The sequence below is a fragment of the Thermothielavioides terrestris genome, chromosome 2, assembly GCF_000226115.1.
Source record: "Thermothielavioides terrestris NRRL 8126 chromosome 2, complete sequence".
NCBI classification, from domain to species: Eukaryota; Fungi; Ascomycota; class Sordariomycetes; order Sordariales; family Chaetomiaceae; genus Thermothielavioides; species Thermothielavioides terrestris.
Genome location: NC_016458.1, coordinates 518,215 through 537,571, shown reverse-complemented (window position 1 = coordinate 537,571; position 19,357 = coordinate 518,215). Strand labels below are relative to the sequence as shown.

General features: G+C 49.9%; 3 protein-coding genes across 3 annotated transcripts; 1 reads left to right on the top strand and 2 right to left on the bottom strand.

The window, feature by feature from the left end:
* Window positions 1-1,449: 1,449 nt before the first annotated feature.
* THITE_2169814 (uncharacterized protein) lies at window positions 1,450-3,081 on the bottom strand. Its single transcript, XM_003651227.1, has 2 exons — window positions 2,764-3,081; window positions 1,450-2,713 (listed from the first exon to the last, which is right to left on the bottom strand). Exons 1-2 carry the CDS (start codon window positions 2,833-2,835, stop codon window positions 1,676-1,678), a joined length of 1,110 nt encoding a protein of 369 aa, XP_003651275.1. The 5' UTR covers window positions 2,836-3,081; the 3' UTR covers window positions 1,450-1,675.
* A 3,565-nt stretch (window positions 3,082-6,646) lies between these two features.
* THITE_153552 (uncharacterized protein) lies at window positions 6,647-7,472 on the top strand (the record flags this gene model as incomplete). Its single annotated transcript, XM_003651226.1, has 3 exons — window positions 6,647-6,701; window positions 6,775-7,054; window positions 7,151-7,472. The coding sequence occupies 3 exons, from the start codon at window positions 6,647-6,649 to the stop codon at window positions 7,470-7,472; spliced, it is 657 nt and encodes a 218-aa protein (XP_003651274.1).
* A 964-nt stretch (window positions 7,473-8,436) lies between these two features.
* On the bottom strand, window positions 8,437-9,890 carry THITE_2127199 (uncharacterized protein; the record flags this gene model as incomplete). The annotated part of the gene is made up of 4 exons (XM_003651225.1): window positions 8,437-8,755; window positions 8,820-9,525; window positions 9,608-9,700; window positions 9,773-9,890. 4 exons carry the CDS (start codon window positions 9,888-9,890, stop codon window positions 8,437-8,439), a joined length of 1,236 nt encoding a protein of 411 aa, XP_003651273.1.
* Between the last annotated feature and the right edge of the window lie 9,467 nt (window positions 9,891-19,357).

The window sequence follows — 19,357 nt, the reverse complement described above, 5'->3', positions numbered from 1 at the left end:
GCAGGGTGCTCTGCAGTCAGGTAATCATTCCTCGATCGGAGGATTGCTAGCATATTGCATACAAGCACGAAAGGGGAGTGAAGCCGGTTCACAGATAGATATCAGGAATCCTGCCGCAAAAGTGGCTTACGCCCCAGCTCTGTTTGAAACAGTTCATCGGTAAATGGCTGTCAATCTAGTTACGCCATCCAATTCCAGGAGCGTCTGGCCCTTACTGGGGGGGGGACTGAACATCATCACCTTGTTGCGAAGTGATTGCCTGTTCGTAGGTTCCCAACCGCATCACGGCAGTTGCAGAAATGTCTCCCGAGTCAGCGAAGCGTTGCCGATATGAACAAGCGTCTATGACAGGACACGTGAACGAAGTCTCGGTGACACGCGAAGCAACTGGAAACCATATTTGCTGTGAGCACTCTAACTGACGTGGACACGCCAACTCCAGGAAATAAAGAACCCCGTCACTGCCATCTGATGCAGTGAACAACACGGTCAGTCGCCTCACATGCCCTCCTGAAGCGCATGCCTGATCACACACCTATAAACTACCAGCCCTGCCGGGAAACTCACCACGGGAATCTTGCTCCGCAACAGAACCGCAAACACTCGGCATATCAGCCAGCAAAAAAAGTCCAACAAGCAAGCTATCACCGAAGACCACAAACCCTCGACAACAGTCGACGCAATAGCCATGGCAGACAGCAAAAACTCCAACCAGAGCAACGGCCCACAGGGCAAAGAGCAGCCGGCGCCGGCGGCGCCCGCCCTGCGACGCGGCGCGGTCTCCGTTCAGAGCCGAAGCGAGTACGAGAAGCTGCAGCCGCACCAGAACGACAAGGACAAGCTCTTGCAATACAAGATGGTCAACCAGGGCCCGAAGGAGACTAGACCTGAGAACAAGGGCCAGAAGCAGACTAGGCTTTAAATCAAGGTCCTCCGTGGCAGTCCCCTAAGGAAGAGGGCTGGCTCACTGAATTAAGGAGGTTCAGGGGGTTGGTGCGCTGGGTTCAGGGAGCTCAGTAGTTGACGCACTACTGACATTGTTCAGGGGGCTTCCTACATTTTTTTGATGCTACCCGCTTCTGGTCGGAGTTACGGGCATTCATGGTACGATTTCTCTTGCAGGAAAGCGAGGCGGGAAGGGTGAGAGGGGAACTGGGAAGTAGATTGACTGCTATTGCAGAACAGGGGACTTCTCCCCTCTTCGATAGTGAGCCACTTAGCGATCACCTTGATCATCACGACCGGATTCCATGTGAGCATGTCTTCGGCTTTTGGGCTTGAGCCTTCACTAAATCAAGTAAACATCCGAGCAATAATTACATGGCGTTGCCAAGACTGAACATCATGGTCCTGTTCTTTCCACACGAACAACATGGTCGCCAAGCTCCCCAGTAGATTGAGCCATGTCCACCCATCACGATCACTGCCAGCATCCCAAGGAATAAAATTGAGCGGAGGTGAGAAAATCTCAAATGAAGACAAGCTATGTAGGTTTCCGGCTCCGTAAGAGTTAGCAAATTTCCGCCCATTTCCCATTTCCAGCCAACCCACCCAGATCCCAACGCCGCCGATGCATTCCGAAGACAGGTATTTCGCTTCCAGGTTGTTTGACATGATCTATACCAACAAACCAACCACTCCATCACAGAAACGCCTTGCCCACGGCCGGGGCTAATTAACTCCACCCGCCCACCACCGGCTCCGCGCCCGCATTCGCAGCCTGCATGACCCACATCTCGAGCCCCTCCATCCGCCCTCTCAGCGCGTCGTTCTCCGTCTCCAACCCTCGATTCCGCTGCTCCAGCAGCAGGATGTACTCGGTCGCCTTGGCCAGGATGGTCGCCTTGTTCAGCTTGGCAGCACCACCACTGCCACCAATGCCACCGTCAAGATCAAGGTTCCGAGCACCGCTGAGCCCATTGGCTAGCGAATGACCCCCGTCCTCGCCCTCATTGGCCTCCTCGAACCCCGAGAGCTCGGAGGAAGCACCACCCGCGCCGGCGCGCTCGTACAGCCTCGCTCGGGCGGCCATCTCGCGCAGCGAGGGCACGGCGTCGCGCAGCTGGACGATCTTGTCGTTGAGGTTGGTGCGGTAGCGCTTCTCGACCATGTTGTGGGCTTTTTTCCTGGGGCCGGCAGCAGGGTTGGTGGTGGTGGTGGTGGTGGTGGTGGTGGCGGCGCCTTCGGCGGTTTTCCTCGAGGATCGTCTTGACGGCGACCGTTTGGTTGGCGCCGGCTCGTCGTCGGAGGTGTGAGCGCTGGTGGACTTGCGCTTGGGCATGCGAGAGGGGCGCCGTTTCGTGGTGGTGATGTCTGTCGTTGGAGATGTGGGTGAGGCTGTTGAAGGGGAAGATGAAGGGAATGGTGTCTGTTGCTGCTGGGTTTGGCAGGAGGCTAGCAAAGCTTGCGGCGACTGGTTCAGGTACGGTGGCGTGGAAAGGTCCATGGGATTGATCGCCGGGCTCAAGGTGGGGTTTGAGGGCGGGCAGGAGGCAAATGTTTGGCATCCCAAGAGGCCGTCAGGTTTCGGAAACAGTTCCGAGGAATCCCAAGCGGCCCACCCCTCTGTCGGGGGGAAGCCAAGTGAGCTTGCCGAAAGAGCGGGAGAGATAGGCGACACGGGGGAAGTGGCGGAGTCAGACGTGAAGTCGGCGCCGAAGTCATCCGCGTCAAAGACGGATACCGGCGAGAAGTACGGGTACGCTTCCGTTTCCTACGACAATGTCAGCATCGCTGTCATGTGGATAAGGCCGGCCGACTAACAAGTTGGGAGGCGTCTAAGGACGTCGAGTATGGGTCGGATGATACCGACGAAGCAATTGCTGCACCAGACATCCGGTTGGTAGATTGGCTGTTGAGAGATGCTTGTTAAGGATCTTCGTTCAGGCCTTGCTCTGTGTCTTTGGTGGTTGCTTGATAACTTTGCCCGCCACTGAGCCATGCGATGATCCGGGACTAGACAGGAGAGCTTCAAGTATTATAGGCTCAAAATACTCGAGGAGAGAGCTTCTCGGTCGGCTCTCTCCGGAAGCCATTGCTGCGATGAGCACCGTGGTACTACAGCGTTTTGCAAACCTGCGGGCGAAAACGAGCAAACGGGCGATTTTGCGTCAAGTGGTACGAGAATCGGCTGGGCTGGCTTATCGAGAGCCGAGACCATCGGCGCTCTGAACGTGGGGACTGGACCGGCATGTGGGCCCCGGAGCCGCCCGCCACGGGCGGCTCCTGGTGGAAGGGAGCCCCGACCCATCGCATGGAAATCTGAAAGTGATGCGATCCGGTGCGATGCACAACTTTTTAATCGGGAATCGCATGCCGATTGGCCACAGGTAAACCACAAACTTGGCACCATCCACTTCCGAAACGCTCCCGCGCTTTCCCTGCACTTGCTTCCTTCGTCGAGCAATGCTCCATCCAACCCAAAGAAGCGAAGGTGTAAGCCACCCGGCTTCTTCCGAAGAACACTTGGTGTTTGGTTCCGTCTCCTTGGCCAGGTTGGTGCGTGGAGCTCGGACAAGATGAACAAAAATCGCGTGCACGATCGCGGCGACGCTGTGACAAGTACGGCATGGTCGAGAAGAATCGGCGAACCGCGGACGAACAATCTCGGTCGTAGGGCTGAGTGAACCACCTGACTTGCCCGCCCGTCCCGGTTACTCATGGGCCACAGCGGGAAAAGTGGCGTGATCCTCAGGAGAGGCCGTCGCCCCACGAAACGCGTGACCGGAACTGTCCGCTCAAAACCTCGTGTACGTTAAGGTTGCAGGTACCTCGCAGCGAACATTCACAGGCACATTCACAGGCAGAGGTACGTGAAGTACTGACTCGGCCAAAATTTGGGGTTAAAAATTATTCCGTTTGGCGATGACTGCACGGAAGAGCCTTAGGTAGTTATGTAAGCAGATCATGACACTCTCTGGGTTAGGGTAGCACTTCTCCGTGCTGCTGGGCGACGCAGTCGAGCAGTGATCAGCGCATGCCCACCGCCAAGGATCTTGGGCATGAGCACCCAGACCCTCAGAATACATCATCGATTATCCGGAATCTCATACTCCAGAACACCACATATTGTCTGCATCCCGCATCAGTTCAACAACTCATCGCCGTCACCACCTCAAAAAAACTCTGCTTTTTTTTTTTTTTTTTTTGAAAGTGTTCTTGCCTCAAGTGGCCCATCACATTGGTTGAGTACGTGTTGGGACGGAGACACAGCCCAGTTGTGCTTTGGACTCTTCCGTTACCGGGGATCTTTCGGGGACAACAACCCTTAGTCCATTCTCTCCCGGACTGCTGGGCTCGGCCTCCGGGGCTCGGGGGTCTCCGGGGGTTCCCGCTGGCACATCTCCACTTCGGCCCGCAGCATTGTTTGGCTTTATCTCCGTAGTCTACAGCAAAGCCCCGGGAGTCGGGGACAACCAATTGGAACGCGTCGCCTCCTTGGTTGGGTTCCCCAATAGCGGTAAGCATTCCTGGAAAGGGTGCTGCTCAAAACAAGTCTGCAATAGCGCCTTTCAGAGACCCGGATATGCCGTTTCCGCACGACGTAAACTCGGCGGATGCTCCATGCCAAGCCTCTTGGACGACTTGCTACCAAGCTGTCGGGCTCGGTGCATGATTACTGCGTACAGGTTATAGCAGCGGTGCGGATTCCACCAGAGGGCATATAGTCATTAGCCATTCCCTTCTGCTGTCGATGAGTATGAGGTTACAGTTACTTCGGTCCTGATCTCCGGTCCTTCATCTAGTTGACCCGACGAGAGGTTGACAAACCGCAGAGCCACAAGCTGGCGAGATCAAAGGGGAGGAAAGGGCTAACAGGGAGGAAGCTCGAGAAGGACTCGGCCGCGAGATGCTTCCATCAGGGGCCCTGGCGAGTGAGCAAACGAAGGTGCTTTTACGACGCTGTGCATTATTTTACCCTCCAGCTTTAACTATGAGTATCAAGTCAACCTTTCCAGCGCTGCCAGGTTCTGCCTGCACTTTAACGACCTTTCGCCAAGATCCTTCTTACCACTTTGTCCAGCTTACATTTCGATGTTACTTTAGTGGACCGGGAAGGCAGGCAAGGTCGCCGTCCAAGAGTTGCAAAGACGATCCTGGCGATGAAACAATTGGGAGTATTGCGGCAGCTGTCAATCAATCCTGGCCTACATAGAGAGCAAGCACGATTAGGGTGCGCGGGCACTTGCTTCCGAGCCCACACTCTCCGGACATAGAATTGCCCCCCGACTGTAAAGGAGGGGGGAGAAGCGAGCCAGGTTGCAGCGTGCACGAATGTCGGAGAGAGGAAAGTAAAGAGCAGAATGAGAAGAAGAATGCGGCGCCGGAAGGGCTCAACCCTTTTCCAGGAGCGGGAGGGGAGGGTCGCTTCGTCTTCGCCACATGGACGCAGTCGGCGATATTAACATGCCAAGAATCGCGAACCCGGAATATGGGTCTGGAGGAGAGCATCGCCGGCGGGACGCCTGGAATGGGAACTTCTGGAAGCCTTCCATGATGCACCCCGAGCATGGCTGTTGGCTACATTGGGGCCCAGACCAGGGAGACAGACGGGTGGCAGATATTAGATCACTAAGGCGACAGCCGGTGTAATCTGTTGGAGTGGTCACGTCGTGGTATTCAACTATGTAGGACCTGACCCTGAGATGTGATGGAACCTTGGCTTTTCTCTTGGCTGTAGCCTATAAGAAGTTGGGGATATCGGTCTTACGAGTTGTTCCATGCTTGGCAACGCCTTTTGATTCGTCTGAGTTGTGAGGTGTGTCTGGTCCGGATGCTCAGACCTTGGGGCCATAGTGTTGCGCTCGACTGAATTGCGGCGTACCCGGTTTGACCGTAGCATTGTGGGATCAGGAAGCACCGAAAACACACACAATAGAAGCTCGGACGTGCGGCATTGGGAACCTACTGTTAATATATCTCGGTGATTTAACCCTCGGTGGATGCTCGCTGACCCTCCTAGATTGTGCCCTCGCAATATGCTCGGGTAAAAGCAATTCTGGGCTCGGACGCAGCAAACATGACATGGAACTCCGCTGTCACCCCGCAATAACAGTGCCCAGATTTCGCGATATGCCGTGACTGGCCAAACAAGTAACAACACCGCACCTGTGGCGGCAGTCTGGGGCCCGGGTCCGTCGTTGCTCCAGGGTCGAGGCCAAGACACAGAGCAACGCCGCGCCCCCCAAGAGGAAGCTCCTCCGACTGATACGCTGGAGTTAGATTAACAGCACCGACCTCATGGCGTCACGCGATTACAGCCGTCCCAACGACCGCCCAGCATTGGTTCTTGGTTCCAGCTCGATGGAGGGCCACGACGCTCGAAAAACCTGAGATGCCGACAGCAGGCGTGCCCAGCCCGCTCTCTATATTTAGCCATGGCGGGATGCATCCGTTCCCCACGTGTCGATGGTGCCGGCCCGGATCGCCCGCCCCGTGACGCGGCCGAGGACTTAAAGGCGACTATTGCCGCTCTGTGTGCTTCTGCTTCAGGTCGTCCGGCGTCATTTTGTGGATCACTTGCCGCTGGCGTCTCTTGTGCGTGGCTACCTATCTTTCGATCAAATTCGTTGCAGACTGACTGACTCTGCCGGCAGTGTCCGATACTCCTGGCCTCTCCGCCCACTGACCCCCGACGCCTTCCGTCATGTTGTGGACGACGTGGCTCGGGCTCGCTGCGGCCATTCTGGGGACCGGCAAGTGTGCCCCTTCATCTGCACCCGGCTGCGTGACTAGGCCACCAACTATTCCGGAAATACTGACCCGGAGACGCAGCAGCTGCCGCCGACACCGTCTATCGCGACCCCGACACCGGGCTTGTCTTCACGTCCAACTTCGAGCTGTACAAGTCGGACGGCCACGGCATCACCGTCCGCATTGCAATTCCGGATAACGTCCAGAGCTACACGGCGTTCGATGCCGTCATCCAGATGGTCATCCCCAACGAGGTCGGCTGGGCGGGTCTCGCCTGGGGCGGAAGCATGACCAACAACCCGCTGCTGGTCGCCTGGAGAGGGACCAGCAACAACGCGGTGCTGTCGCCGCGGTGGGCAAGGTAAGATTCCGCCTCCCCGCCCCTTTTTCTTTGCTGCTCCTCCCACCCTGCACTCAGCCAGTCCTCTTCCCAAACTGAAGCACCACCTACTACCAGCTCGCACGTCCAACCGCAGCCCTACTCGGGCGCGCAGTACACGCTCTTCAAGACGGGCACCAAGACCAACGCGACGCACACGCAGTTCACGGCGCTGTGCAAGGGCTGCACCTCGTGGACGGCGTCCGACGGCTCGACGCGCTACCTCAGCCCGCGCGGCGGCAACCGCCTCGCCTTCGCCTACTCGCCCACCCGCCCCGCCAGCCCCAACAGCCCGACCTCCAGCCTGAGCATCCACGAGGTCGTCGGATACTGGCAGCACGACTTCTCGCAGGCGGCTAATGCCAATTTTGAGGCTACCGTGTCGAAGCTAGTGTCGTGAGGGAGGGACCGGTTTTGGGGCCGGAGCAGAGGTGATGGAGGTGTGATGAGAGAGAGTGAGGCTGGTATATACCGATTGCAGGGGGTCGGAAATGCGTGGGGGGAAATGTGGATGGGCTTAGTTCCCTAGTCTCCGCGTTTACAATGCATGTATAGACTGCTGAAGGGAATGGGTATTGCCGTAGGCACAACTACATCAGAGGCAACGGGCGTGCTTCCTTCGCATGTCAAGAGAAACAGACCAATGGCACAGTCTCCGCGGCCTGGCCGCATTGTTCCCAAACTCTGCAGTTCTATCCCTATTCACTGAAAATACATACCAAGAGTTACAGCAATACAAAGGCGTCTAGTCTGTCTCGTCCCTCCAGGAGATGCGAGCCCGTTGCGACTCTATCGTGCCGGGGTTGCGTCCATTTCAGCGGGCGACATGGGCTGGCCGAGGAGTGGGTTACTTGCGTATGCCGTGTTATCCCCCAGCTCAGCGTGGTGGCGCCCGCTGAAGAGCTCGATTGCTCCAGATCCCTTAGGCTCTGGTCCTGTTGGCTCAGGTTTTGGTTCGGCGGCGTAATATCCGTCGTGGTATCCCGCGAAGTCTCCGTTGCCGTCGGTTACGTTGAGTTGCTGCTGGCTTCTCTTGCGCCGGATCATCAGCCAGGCTACGGCGCCTATGATGGCCAAGCCGGCCACGCCTCCCACGACTCCTCCGGCGATGGCGCCGACAGGGGTGGACTTGGTCGTCGCTGAAGGGGAGCTCGACGAATCGGAGCCGGAGCCGGAGCCTGGGAGTTCTGTCAGTTGAGATTGCCGGCACACTCGGACCGGGGATGGTACATACTGCCATTGGTTGACTTGACTGTGAACAGCTGCCGGACCTCATCGGATGTCCATTGTACTGCGTCAAACGAGCTTTGTTTTGCTTGTTAGCGAGTCGATCGGGGACAGACGTGCTGTCCGAGCGGGCCTACCTACCCGTTCTTGTACCAGACCGCGAGGTCAGCGGGCCTCTCGTAGGCGGCAGCGTTGGCGTCGTACGAGTACTTCCACTGCATCTCGGTCATGTCGAACAGCTGAAGCCCCTGCGGAGCGGGATCTGGGTCGGTCCAGGTGCCGTCGGTGCCGCCTATGCTCAGCACTTGGCGGTTGCCCACAGACACGCAGGCGGCGTCCCTGCGCTTGCCCGACGGCGAGTCCGCCGCCTTGACCCATACGAATCCCGGAAGGCTGAGGATGTACGTGTCCTGGTACAGGAACTTGTCGCGCTCGTTCGAGCCTCCCGCTAGCAAGCTAGGGGGCATATCGTTAGTTTCCAACTATGAAACATGCATGACGTGGGGGAGTGATTACGCACATCTCGTAGCCCCCGTCGGTGTTCTGAAACCCGGCGAGGCAGAAGAAGGTCCGCGGAAATGGGGGAATGCTGCCGGTCGTGGCCTGCCAGTACTGCTTCTTCGTCTGCGGGTCGAAAAACGTCAGGTTGCGCAGGTCGTAGGGCGTCGCGGCGGACCAGTCCGGGTCGCCGACAAGCGAGTGCGACTGGCCGCCGAGGACCATGACCAGGCCGTTGGGGCCGAAGGTCGGGATGTAGTGGGCTCTGGCGCCGGCCAGCGTGCCGAAGGGGCTGAAGGCCGTAGTGCCGTTCTGCCAGACGTTCGTCTGCATGTTGAAGGTGACCATCCCCGGCAGCACCGAGGTGGACGCGCGGCCGTATTCCGTCCAGCCCGAAGCAATGCCTCCGATTACGAATCCCGTATCGTTGGTGTTGGCGTAGGCCCCAAACTCGGACTCGTGCAGGCCGTTAAACAAGTCCGCATTGGCTGGGGGCTCGATGGACCAGGTCCCCGCGCCCTTGCCATCGGGGGTGAACTTCCACAGCTCGTTCTTTGTCATATTGTCTCCCCAAATCCACTTGCCGCCCCAGACGTAGAAGGTACCTGCTTCATGGTTCGTCCAGATGACTTGGTTGACTTTTGACCACCAGGGTCGGTCTATTGTGCGCTGCACGACGGTGGAGGCGTTCCATGACTTGGACATGTCGATGGAAAGCGTCGAGTTTACTGAAGGAAGGACGGAAACGCGGTCAGCACGCTTCCAGCAAACTCCGTTACCGTCCAATCCACCTCCTGCTTGATGACGTACCTTGATTCGTCGTCCGAAAAGACGGGACCTTCCCGTCGACGAGCTGCGCAATCTCGCCCCCGTCGATGTAGACATAGTTGCCGATGAGCGTTGCTTCTCGCAGGTCAGCACTACGTTTCTTTTGCCCGTCTTGCCCGCACGCTAGCAACAAAGGAGGGAACGAACCAGACGCGGTGGCCTTGCGGAGATAGTTCTCGGGCGACGGGACATCCGACAGTCCTGCTGCCGCAACCGACCCGAGAAGGGCGACGAGCAAGCCCCACGGCGAGCCCTCGGAGCGCATCACGATCGGGAGGGAGAACGGTTGAAAAGACCGGAATGCGAATTCAGCAGACACAAGTCATCAACTGTCGAGCACTCGTGGCACGGCGGCCCTGGCTATCCGGGGAGCGGCGCTGGTTGCGCAGGTTGTGTCGCGCCGTGAGATCTTGAGATTTGAAACTGAGGAAGAAGCGTGGAAGAGCAGAAACCGCAAACAAGGCCGTGGTCGCGGGGTGCCGCCGTTGCACACTCTCCCCCCGGGTCTCCGACCCAGGCGGACCAGCGTTGCAGCAGACCCGTTCCGCGCCCACGGCTTGCAGGACAGCCGCGACCAGCCACCCTGGCGGCCAGGGGTGGCAACTTACACATGTACACTAGTGTATGTACTGAGTAGTTCGTGTAACAAGTTCCGGAAGGCGATACACCGCGGAAAGAGAGACGAGGATTGAGCACGGGCTTGGATGGTTCTCCCGTCCATGTGAGGACAACTCAGCTTTAGAGTTAACCGCCGCAGAAGAGTGTACTTCTGATGCCCTGGCGAGGTGCAAACCTGATGTGGCATTGTGATGATGGATGATGCGTATCATGTATGCCTGGTACATTCACAGTAGTGAACAGAATACGGAATAGTTTGCCTCTGTACCCCGTAGCCACACCAATCGCCTTCCTGCAGGTAATGCGATGCTCGGATCCGTTGGGACAATCTTATTTGTCGGATCGCACTCGTAGGGCTGGGCCGAAAATGCGAGACTTCGGCACGGCCCCTCGTGGTGGCGCATGGCCGACGACCCCGGCCCTGCGGGCCCTGGTGCCCTGGCCAGGGGCCTGGGGACTCGAGACCAACTGTTTCCAGGGGCACGATATGGAGATCTACGGCATTCAACAGAATAATCCGTACATACAACATTTGCCACTTGCGGTTACTGTTCCGAGTCAACTTCCAACCCTATGCTCTGGCGGGCTCCTCGCAGCATACCGTAGCATCCCCCAAGTTAAGTGCAGTGAACGCAGTAATTAAGCGCCTAGTGTCCCTGTTGCAGTGTAAATCAGAACCGAGTTGCAAGAAACGTTGCCTCGCATCTCGTTGATGACATTCTTGTGCCCCCCATTGAATTCTGGTCTGGATGAGCAGACACCGAGTGACTCTTAGGCCCCTCCTGATTGTTGTGGCATATGCCGGCCTGCAGTAAGATTTGTCTATGCTTCTGTCTATACTGTTGGTACTCTTGTTGGAACTGCTACGCAGGCTTAGGAAGATGAAGCTATTACAATGCAAGCAATGCATATAACTGGGATCAATCGTGGTATTGAAGATGTTGTATTGTAGGAGAGTTCTCCTAATCAGGAGCCCTGTCTTAGGTGGCAGTTGGGTATCAAGCCGGTAGATCCTAATCTCAGTAGGCCGGCCCGCTACCCTAGGCTAGGCTAGTTCTAACACACCCCCCTAGGTCGAGCCTCCGGCTCTAGCCTACCAAATCCAGTAATCTATAAAGCTATTCCCAATACTACGTCCTTCCTAATCTAGCAATTCTATAGTGTTGAGGTCCTTCCGCCTTCGCCCTAATCCACCGAGCCTAGTGCGCTTGCCCTTCTTAATCCTATATATCATATTATAAACCGAACTTTCTGTTTAGCTAGAGCCTTCTTCTAGCCCTATATTTCTTCCTTCTACGCCACCTAATAGGCACGGATTTCGATAAGGGCCTAGATATCCATTAGATTAAGCATTTCTATAAACTTCCTATAGGGCTCTAGTTCTAACGCCTTCGTTAGACCGTTGGCCAACATCTAGTTCAAAGGTATATAATCTACGCTAACCCTCTTGTTCTAAGCTTCTTAGTATAGCTAATGGTTATAAATGTCGACGTATCTTAGCTTTGTCTATAGTATAGGTATCTTAGCGTTGATTAGCTAAATCGTCTACTTGTTATTATATTAGATCGATAGTATCTTGTTATCTAGATAGATCTCTAGTACCTCCAATAGGCGTTAAAGGAATATACCTTCTTTTACTACCTATATAAGTACTAATAACTCTGCCTCTATAGTCGATATAGTTACTATATCCTACTTATTAGTTCGCTAGGCGATTAGCCCTTTAAATAGGATAATAGTGTAACCTTATAAGCTTTTACAATCGATACTATTATTAGCGAAGCTAGTATCGCTAGCTATAATTAGGATATCTCCTCCTCCTAGCTAGAGGGCCTAGAACCTCGTTCGATAAAGGTATTATAATACTTGATTAGCTATACAGTGGTATTCTAGTCCTAGGTTCTAATTGAACTATATAAGCTTAGAGGCTATAAAGGCAATGTCTAGGCGTATATTGACGGCTATATATAGGATTAAGCCGACTTTCCTTTAATAGAGTTCAACAGAGCTATAGCTAGTAATATCGTTATATAGGAGTAGTTCGCCCTTAGCTATTAGAGTCTCTAGCTCTCCTTCTTCCTAGGCTAACCTTACAATCTTCTTAATATATACTGTCTAGCTAAGCTAAATTAAACGCCTCTTATAATCGTAATAAATCTCTATATCTAAGAACTATAGGAGGTTATCTCCTCCTATAAGTTTATACTTTTCTTATAGCTAGCTAATCACTTTGTTAGCTTAGTATTGATCTATCTTCTAGTAAACGAAGACGATATTATCTATATAGAAGAAGATAATAATACCTTTATTCATTATAATATAGGGCTTTTATAGTATAGCCTAGAACCCTAAGTTCCTTAGGGTAGCCATTAGCTCTTGTTACTAGAGGAGAGGAGACTTTTATAGGCTATAGAGCGCCTTCTTTAGCTTTAAGATAGTTCCTAGCTTACAATAGCTATATAGTATCTCTATTGAAATGGTGTAAAACCTCTACACCAACCTACCCCACCACACCTAGGATCAGGCGCACGAGATAGCTCCTAAAGGAATGTAGTGTACCTCTGGACGGATGAAGATAGTGCGTATCGAGTGGTAGGAAGGATGTCTCCTAAAGGGAAGACACGTAGCTCAGATACGTCTAGTGGGATATAGCAGAAAGACAAAAGACAATAAGAATATAGTCAGAGCTCAACAGCTCGAATGCCTATCGTCTAGACAAAGGTAGAACAACGAAAGGAGAGGCTCAATAGCCTTCCTAGAAGAAGGAGGACCACCAACGTAGTGTCAACGAACGTATATTAATAACTGCTTAATGTCTTACTTAATAATAAAGAAGATAGGCTTAGCCTACTTAAATATATATAATCAGAGGGCTAGACCCCCTAACAACAAATATAACGCTCTAAGACAAATAGAAAAGCAGAAAAACTAGGTCCCCCTATATCTAGGTAGCCTATCACCCTAATCCACTATATAAATATCCTTATTGATCTTTACGTTGACAAAAGCGTTGACTATATTAAACTACTTTAGTTCTAAGTCGAACCTTGCTATAGTAGTAAGCACTATTCTAAAGGATTATATAGCGAGTCTAGCTATATAGTTCTCTTTAGCAAACCTCTTCTTTTGCTAATCGCTATATACTACTAGCTTCGCTTTATATTTAACGAAGTACCTACTTTTATTGAATATATAGATATATACCTATATACAATCTAGGATCTACTTACTTTAGACCTCTTTATTATAGTAGCGAATCTCTTCCTAGGAGCCTATTGCTTCGTAGCTTTAGAGATAATTGCGTTTAGCTTCTAGGAACAGTTGGCCTAGTAGGTGATCTTTAAATTTAGAGTACTATCGAGGTATAGGCGAGAGCATCGACTAGTAGATAGATCTAAGCTTACCTTCTTTCTATAGGTGATCGACTTCTTCTTAGGAGATCCTTTTAGTGCCGCTATCTTCCTTTTTAATAGTATCGACTACCTTCTTAGCCTTCTTTTTACTCTTTTAGGCAAGTTCTTCTCTCTCTTCCTCTATACGAAGGACCCTCCTTAAGTATCTATATTCGGTAGCTCTAAGGCCTAATATTCCTATATTAAAGGCGGCCTCCTATAGTTGGAATGCTCCTTTAGAGGCTTTGGGTGAACGTGAACCTAGGAAGGTAGCTATAATCAAGGCGCTTAGCGGAGTAGGCGGAGGAGTTGGATATTAGAACTCTAGGAAGGTGCCTATAGTATCGCCTTTTACTATAATAGTATCTTGTTATAGACCGGGCTATACCCGGGCTAGGTATGTGGGGGCTGCGCCCAGGATCCGCGGCGGCCCCGGGGCGGCCCCGTGGCGGGCCCGCCTCGTGCCCGGAATAACGTTGGCCTAAATCCACTCCGCGAGCCCCTAAAAACTCTACGCATAAGGACTATAGCCTATACTTCTTCTTTTCTTTTCCTTAAGGTAGTTGAATAGAACATTGTACGCTTGTCTATAGAATGCTATAAAGCTAGTACGTTACAGTTCAACTACCTTTATACCGATAGAGCATTCGCTACTTCTAAGCGTAGACGAGATAAGTACGCCTAACGTCTCGACGCTAGCACCGAGCGGACCAGATACCACTATAAACCACTCTAGCATCCTATAAGCTCTAGACCTAGATTAGGTTCGTAAGCACTTTCAGCACCTATAAGAGACGATCGCTCGTTAGAACGTAACTATCGAAGAACTCTATGTAGCCTAGATTACTATAGCCTAAACTATAAACGCCGCTATAGCGGCCAATACCCTGGTTCTAATAGCCGACGTTGTAGCTACGATCGCCCCTAGGACATAGCGGAAGCGCCTCTTTATAGGACAACCCTTCGATAGTAAAAAGGAGCTCTTCGCTACCTAGAAGGCTACGATAGCGTATATCCTAGTAGTAGACTAGGACTTTATCGGGGGCTCCTACGACCAATAGGTGTTCGTCTAGGGTAACCTTAGCTAAGGGGTCTAGGCCAAGGTCGTAGCCTTCTACGAATCTAGAGGGCCTAGCTACAACTACGATCTAGGAGCGTTCCTTGAGTACTTTACAACGATCTATATAGACTTCTATAAGCAGATTATAGCCTTAATAGAGCTAGATATACTTCGCTAAAGAGACAACGAGCTGTTCTCCTCCTTTATTGTTCGCTTCGAAGCGAAGCTATCGAAGGCTAGAGGACTTAATTAGAGCGACGAGATATAGCTTATTAAGCTATAACAATGCCTCTCCTTAAAGTTGAAGTACAATATAGTAGGTTGGGGGGTCCTATAGAACGATTATACTATAGCTATCGCGAGGTACTATAAGATCGCTATCGACCTAGAGGCCTTTGCTATAGAGGAGAAGCCCTAGCGATAGTGGGGCAAGCGGCCTAGGCCTAATATAGATATAGAGAAGGATATAGATAGAGATATACCGATGACTAGGATCAACGTAGCCTATACTACCCCCGTCTAGGGGGGAGTCAACAAGGGTCGTAGAGGAAAGTAGTAGTAAAGAGAAGGAAAAACAAAGTGCGAATACACTATAGGCGAAGTAGGTAAATGACAAGGTATATATAGTATATTAGTAGGCTAGGGCCTATATCCGTTATAGGTACTAAGGTCACTTTGTAGCCGCCTATCCCTTCGCCTTGGCTAAGAGGCTAGTTCCTTAAATCGATATCAATAAATTGAAGGCCAAGGACTAGGTAGAGGAGGACTCCTCCTCCAAGGAGGAGGAAGGAAAAGAGTAGCCCCTATACAAAGTCCTATATAAGGGCCGAAAGGACCTAACCACTTATAGAATAAGTTTATAGAGATTAGAAAGAGAATGGATAAACCCCTCTTCCTTATCCTAGTCTTCCTAAACTCCTTTAGTTTTATAAATATATAAATGGACAATAGGTACTAGAGCTATAGAGCTATTAGCGAAAGGGTATATCAGAGATTAAAGATTAAGTAGACGAGTCTACCGACCCCCTATACCCTAAGCGTTGTTGTCAAAGGGGTATAAATTATAAAGAAGATTATATATATCGCCTATATTACAATGGATATCGATAGATAGATAAGTGCTACTATATTCTATATAGTCTTAGGGCTAGCCTATAACGTTATCTTAAGGCTCCTCTAGATAAACTATTGTAGAATTACACTAGACTCTACTAATAGGGTCCTTACTGTCAATTCGTAAAGGGGATTATAGATATATGAATACTCTTTATATTAGAAGAAGACTAATACTACCTAAATTATAGATATAGTGTTTATAGGCCTAGCCTATAGAGTATAGAAGAAGAAGTCTAAAGGGACCTAGGATATATTCCTCGTCACTAGTATCTATAAGATAACTACTATCCTAGAAATAGCTATCTCCTAGCCCTAGGCCAACCTAGACCCGAGGGTCGCCTTGCCGAAGGAGCTATACGACTTCGCTAATCTTTTCGACAAAGAAAAGGCGAATAGCTTACCTCCCTATTAGAGGAAAGCCGACTATTACATTCGCCTTAAGATAGGCCTAGATAGGAAACCTCCTAAACTCCCTTAGGAGCCTTTATATAATATACTAAGGGACTACCTCTTAGAGATTTAAAAGTAGGTTGTAGACCTAATAGATAAGAGATAGATCTAGGTAAGCTCCTTATTAGTAGCTACCCTCGTCCTTCTTATAAAGAAGCTAGGAGGAGGATAGAGGTTTTATATAGACTACTAAGCCCTAAACAAGATCACTAAGCAAGACTAGTACCCGCTTCCCCTAATTAAGGAGACTCTTCGGTCCCTAGCTAGAGCTAAATGGCTTACGAAGCTAGACGTTAGGGCCACGTTCTACTGTATCCGGATAGCTAAGGGGGACGAGCACCTTATAGCGTTTCGTATAAGGTTTAGACTATTCGAATAGCTAGTTTACCCCTTCGAGCTTATAAATACTCCTATAATATTCTAAAGATATATCAACAACGCCCTTAGTCTAATACTAGGAGACTATATAACGATATACCTCGACGATATCTAGGTATATTCGAGCAGGAGCTAGAAGGACTATATAAGGAAGGTATATAAAGTCCTCTATAGACTAAGGGATATAGGTCTCAACCTAGACCTTAAGAAATACGCCTTTATAGTAAAGGAGGTCAAGTACCTAGGGTACATTGTAGAGGTAGGAGTCTATATCTGCCCTAACCCTAAGAAGATCAAGGCTATCTACGAATAGAAGGCGCCCTATAGGGTCCAAGGAGTATAAAGCTTCCTTAGATTCGCTAACTTCTATCGCAACTTTATCCCTAACTTCTCTAAAAAGGCGGCCCTATTGATACGCCTTACCTATAAGAATGTTCTGTTCCGCTAGGGCAAAGAGGAATAAGACGCCTTCGACGTACTTAAGGCTACGTTTATATCAAAGCCGATCCTTGCTCAGTAGGATCCTAAGAGAGAGACGATCGTAGAAGCGGACTATTCTAGTATAGCACTAGGCAGATATTTGTCCTAGTAGAGAGAGGACAAGGTTCTTTACCCTATAGCCTACTATTCTACGAAACTAAGCCTAGCCAAATATAACTATACTATCTATAATAAGGAGCTATTAGCTATTATCTCTTATTTTAAGGCCTAGTCGATAGAGCTTTAGAGTATAGTAGCCCTCTTTACTATCCTAACTAATTATAAGAACCTCAAATACTTCTCCTAGCTATATTTAATCAGTAAATAGTAGGCCTAATAGGCGAAGACGTTCTCCTTATTCAACTTTGAGCTAAAGTATCGACTAGGATCCTAGGCCTCGTACCTAGATATACTCTCCCAATGTAAATAGGACGAGCCTAAGGATAGCTAGCGTATTACCTAGCTACTCCCTCTAATCAAGGTATACTAGACTAGTATATAGGAGGAGGCTAGGCTACCTATAGAAGAGACACTCTTCGAAGATAAGCAACTAGCTACCCTATAGGACAAGGGTATTGTCGAAGACAAACACTATACTCATTAGCTCTAAGCTATTTACAATAGGGCCTAGAAGTTTCTAAAGGAGGCGAATATAGTATAGACCTAGATTATAGACTATTCCTTTAATATATAAGGCGCACTCCTATTCTATAGCTAGCTCTAGCTCCCTATATAAGAGCCTCTAACTACTATAATCATTTAACAGATCTATAATTCGACTATATTAGGGTACCTAGGCTATAATAGGCTATTTAAGATATTCTAAAGGGATTACCATTGGGACCTTATATCATCCAATATAAAGCGGTTTATCTAAAACTATAACCAGTGCCGCCAAAGCAAGATCTCTAGACAGTTGTGTTAAAGGCTTTTACAGCCCTTGCCTATTCCTAACCACTTTTAGAAACAGATCTCTATCGACTTTATAACCGACCTCCCTATAAGAAATAGGAAGGCGCCTCGCTACCTTATAGTAATTACCAACCGCCTTTCTAAATATATATAGCTCGAAGCTATATACTTAATAGGAGTAGAGAAGTACACTCTATAGTTCTACGACGTCTAGTAGCGCTTCTATAGGTTCCCGACCTAGATTATAACCAACTATAGGTCGGACTAGCTAAGTAGGTTCTAGACTATACTATATAAGGCAATAGGGGTAGAGCAGCTCCTATCGACCTCTTACTATCCCTAGACAGATAGGGGTATAAAGTAGGTCAATTAGGAAGTATAGGCGATCCTCTAGATCTTCGTCTCCTTTATATAATACAACTAGCCTAAGCACCTCCTAGCTTATCAGTTTACACTTAATAATAAGGACTTATCTATAATCGGGGTAAGCCTAAACTACCTCCTCTATAGGTTCGATATAAGCCCTATATAGCTTATTACGATCTTAACAACGTCTATAGCGTCCCTAAAGGGTTGTACCGCTCAATTCCTACGCCACTTAAAGGAGGAGATAGAGTAGATACAAGCTACTATCGTATATATATAGCAATGGCAGTAGGTAAATATAAACCGTTCCTACTATCTAGTCGAACAGTTCAAGGTAAAGGACAAGGTATAGCTCTCCCTATACAATATAAAGACGAACCGCCCTAGTAAAAAACTTGATTAGCTAAACGCTAAGTATAAGGTAATTACTATACCTACTCCTTTGACAATAACACTCGATATGCTATATAGCCTATACCCGACCTTCTATATTAATCTAGTTAAGCGAGCGGCCTCTAATCCGCTCTCTTTGTAAAAGGTTATAGATAAGTGGCTAGACCCTATATAAGTTATATCGAAGGAGGGCGTCCTATAGTAGAAGCATAGGGTAGAGGCGATCCTTAAAGCTTAGAATATAAAAGGGAAAGGGAAGAACTACGATATATACGTTAAGTAGGTAGGTTACAACAAACTAATATAGGAGCCTCTAGAGAACTTCTTAGACACCGTTATACTCAATAAGTTCAAACGGAAATAGGGAGATATACGATACAACGATAGGCCAATATCGAATAGAAGGCGAAAGGGAAAACGTTATATTTATATACTAACTACCCTATAAGAAATAACTATAATAGGACAAATATAGCTTAGTAGTACCACTAGGTACATAGTCACCTTAATACATCTAGCTATAGCCTTATTATAAAAAGACGACAAAAGAAATATAAACGTAGAGAG